The sequence below is a fragment of the Octopus bimaculoides genome, chromosome 22, assembly GCF_046866305.1.
Source record: "Octopus bimaculoides isolate indiv1 chromosome 22, ASM4686630v1, whole genome shotgun sequence".
In the NCBI taxonomy this organism is placed as follows: Eukaryota; Metazoa; Mollusca; class Cephalopoda; order Octopoda; family Octopodidae; genus Octopus; species Octopus bimaculoides.
Genome location: NC_142949.1, coordinates 29,893,697 through 29,897,213, shown reverse-complemented (window position 1 = coordinate 29,897,213; position 3,517 = coordinate 29,893,697). Strand labels below are relative to the sequence as shown.

The 3,517-nt window shown below is 32.6% G+C and overlaps 1 protein-coding gene across 4 annotated transcripts in view; it reads right to left on the bottom strand.

The window, feature by feature from the left end:
• Positions 1-527, bottom strand: part of LOC106871401 (uncharacterized) — a 93,472-nt gene extending 92,945 nt beyond the window's left edge. For 2 of the 4 annotated variants that reach the window (XM_089339964.1, XM_052975824.2), the window contains exon 1: positions 1-527. This exon is cut by the window's left edge and continues 47 nt beyond it. In XM_089339964.1, the coding sequence (XP_089196090.1) occupies positions 1-353 (353 nt within the window). In that variant the 5' untranslated portion in view covers positions 354-527. The other 2 variants (XM_052975825.2, XM_052975826.2) reach the window with 2 other exon arrangements.
• Between the last annotated feature and the right edge of the window lie 2,990 nt (positions 528-3,517).

The following is a 3,517-nucleotide window of genomic DNA, read 5'->3' as shown; positions in this document are numbered from 1 at the left end:
CAGGGACAGTATGTTCCAATAATGTTTTTCTGCTGAAATGATGCAAAAGGTGGAAGTGATGCCGATAAAGATGAATCTTGGTACTCCATTCGGGTCATCATTGTTGGACTAACGCTAGGTTCTAACAAATGGTGTTTGTCCTTGTTGTTCATGATGATTATGTTGTTGTTAATGCTGTTGATATTATGAATGTTGTTGTTGTTGATGATGTTGTTGTTGTTGTTGTTGTTGATGGTGTTGTTGGTGCCATCGTCTTTCGAGTTATTGCTTTTGTCTTCTTGGCCCAGTATCCTACTGATCGAAAACGACACCGAAGTGGGGTTCGGACAATTTTCTGATTTGGGTTCCGACATTTTGGTAGTTTTATTATTATTTTATTTTTTGTTGTTGTTGTTGTTGTTGTTGGTTAATTATCCGTACGCACAGGCTGATAGGGAGGTTTGGAAAGTTGGCGGGGCTCAAAGAACCACAAACAGAGAGAAACAAAAAATAAAGAAATTCCCCCTTCAAAACAACGTGATATATATATATTATATATATATATATATATATATATATATATATATATATAATAAATATATATGATATATATGTGTGTGTAAATATCTATATATATATTTATATATAATTATATATATATAACTATATGTAATATATATATATATATGTATGTGTAAATATCTATATATATATTTATATATATATAACTATATGTAATATATATATATATATATATATATATATATATATATATATATATGTATGTATGTATGTATGTATATTCCTTCAGCTGGATTTTTTCAGACTTCAGGAGTTTTGTTGCTTTCTCTGTTGTTTTTTTTCTTTCCTTCGAATTAGTAAACTCCGCAGGTAAATCATTAATTAATTATTATATCTCATTAAACGGAGGGAGGATAAGCGGCGGCGGTGGGGGGGTTGCGACGGGTGACGGGTGTGGGAGGGAGAGGGATATACAATAGGTCTGGGAGGAACGTGTTACTTCGTTTTCTTTTTCTATTCTGTTTTGTTGCTGCTCGGGGTGGATGGGTGGGTATGTGTTGGTAATTTTTTTTTTTACATCCGTACCTGCGTTGTGAGATACATAGTAATGATATTAATGATGAGGATGATGTCGATGATGATGATGATAATGATAATAATAATAATAACAATAATTATTAATAATAATAATGATAAACCTTTAGGTCACGTGAAAATTAACTGTGATTTTTGAATCACACACCTGCACACGAACACAAGAACACGCGCACATACGCAGAAAGGCTGATAGGTGAACACATCGTCCCGCTCATCATAAATCTTCATTTAAATAGGCGAATAGATATATAATTAAATAGGTATCTATATACATATTCATATACAAACACTCAAGTATCTATATGTTTATGTATATATATATATATATGTGTGTGTGTATGTGTAATATATATGTAATTATATAAATATTTGGTTGTCTCTACAGATTTATAAAATGGCTCCCACACACACAAACATACATACGTACATACACACGTACGCACACTTTATATATAAATAATGTACTTTATATTTACATGTGAGTAATAACAATTATGTATATATATATATATATATATATATATGTTATATGTAGTTATATTGTTGGGAGGGGGTAGAGTGTGGGGTGGGTGGGTGGGTGGGTAGGCGTTTGGGAAATCGATTTGTACTTACATATCTGCAAATACACTAAGGTATAACAATCCATCCATCAATTTGTCATTGAAGTTGTTACATATAATAATAATAATAATAATAATAATAATAATAATAATGATAATAATGGTAATGATGATAAAGATAATATTGATAATAATAATAGCAACAATAGTAATAAATAATGAAAACAACAATGATAACAATAATGTGTGTGTCACGTGAAAAATTTTAAGAGCCTTCAGATCGTAACAACGATGAGGCTGATGGTGATGGTGATGATGATGATGATGATGATGATGACGATGTAGATGATGATGATTATGATGATGATGATGATATTGGTAAGTAATAAAAAATTCCGTTCCGCGTGTATGTGACTGTATTATTATCCTTCTCTTCTTTTTGTTTTCTTTTTAAATATTTTCGGTTATTATTGTTGTTATTATTATTATTATTATTATTATTATTATTATTATTATTATTATTATTATTATTATTATTATTATTACATATATATATATATATATATATTTTTTTACATCAGTAATTCCACGTTATAGATATTTGTCGTTGTTGTTGCTGATCTCGCAGCTTGTATTAAACAGTGTGTTGATCACGACGTTGTTGTTGTTGTTGTTGTTGTTGTTGTTGTTGCTGTTTGTTATTTTTTTTTTTTTTTGCAGTTATTTTTGTTGTTGTTGATGTTGCTACTGCTGCTGTTGTTCGTTACTCCTAAGTGCTCGTTCTTGTTTAATGTTATTATACCACTGACAACAGCGATGATGGCGCTGCGGCGGCGGCGGCGGCGGCGGCGGCGGCGGCGGTTACTGCTGCTGCTGCTGTTACTACTACGACTACTACTACTGCTGCTGCTGCTGCTGTTGCTGCTGCTGGTGATGATGGTGATGCTGCTAATGTTGATGGCGACCACGACGACGACAACGATGGTGATGAAGAGGTGCTTGATGATAAGGCTGAAGACAATAATAATGATACTTGTAATAAATCGTCCGGGACATCGTTGAGGTCTTTTCCCATGTTTACCTGGGGAGATACAAAGGATATATTTAACGCTATATATATATATATACATATATATATATATATATATATATATATATATATATATATATATATATATACATACACACACACACACATATATATATATATATATATAAATAGTGAGAGAGAGAGAGAGAGAGAGCGAGAGAAAGAGGAATAGAGAGAGTAACGATAAGAACAACAACAATAACCATAACCACAGCAATAATAATAATAATAATAATAATAATAATAATAATAATAATAATAATAATAATAATAATAATAATAATGATCATGATGATGATGATGAAGATGATGAGGATGATGATGAAGACGACAAAATTGTCGTAACAGTAGCAGTAGCAGCAATAATTTTCAAAAACATCACATATGTGTGTGTGTGTGTGTGTGTGTGTGTGTGTGTGTGTGTACACGCAAACACATATAGTACATTCAGCTAGACTGGATTATATTTCAGCAATACACGACTCACACATGCATGCACACACACACGCACACACACATGCATGCACACACACACACACACACATATATACACATACCTGCAAACACATATACACACACACACACACACATACTACAGAAGCATATGCACTTACGTTCCGTGGAAGTAGAAGGAGAGAATGAGTCAGTGAGAGAGAGAGAGAGAGAGAGAGAGAGAGAGAGAGTGAGAGAGAGAATGGTAGGAGTAGTGGGAGAGGAAGAGTAGAGAGTGGAAGAGAGGGTAACAATTAAGAAGTGAGGTGAAAGGAGG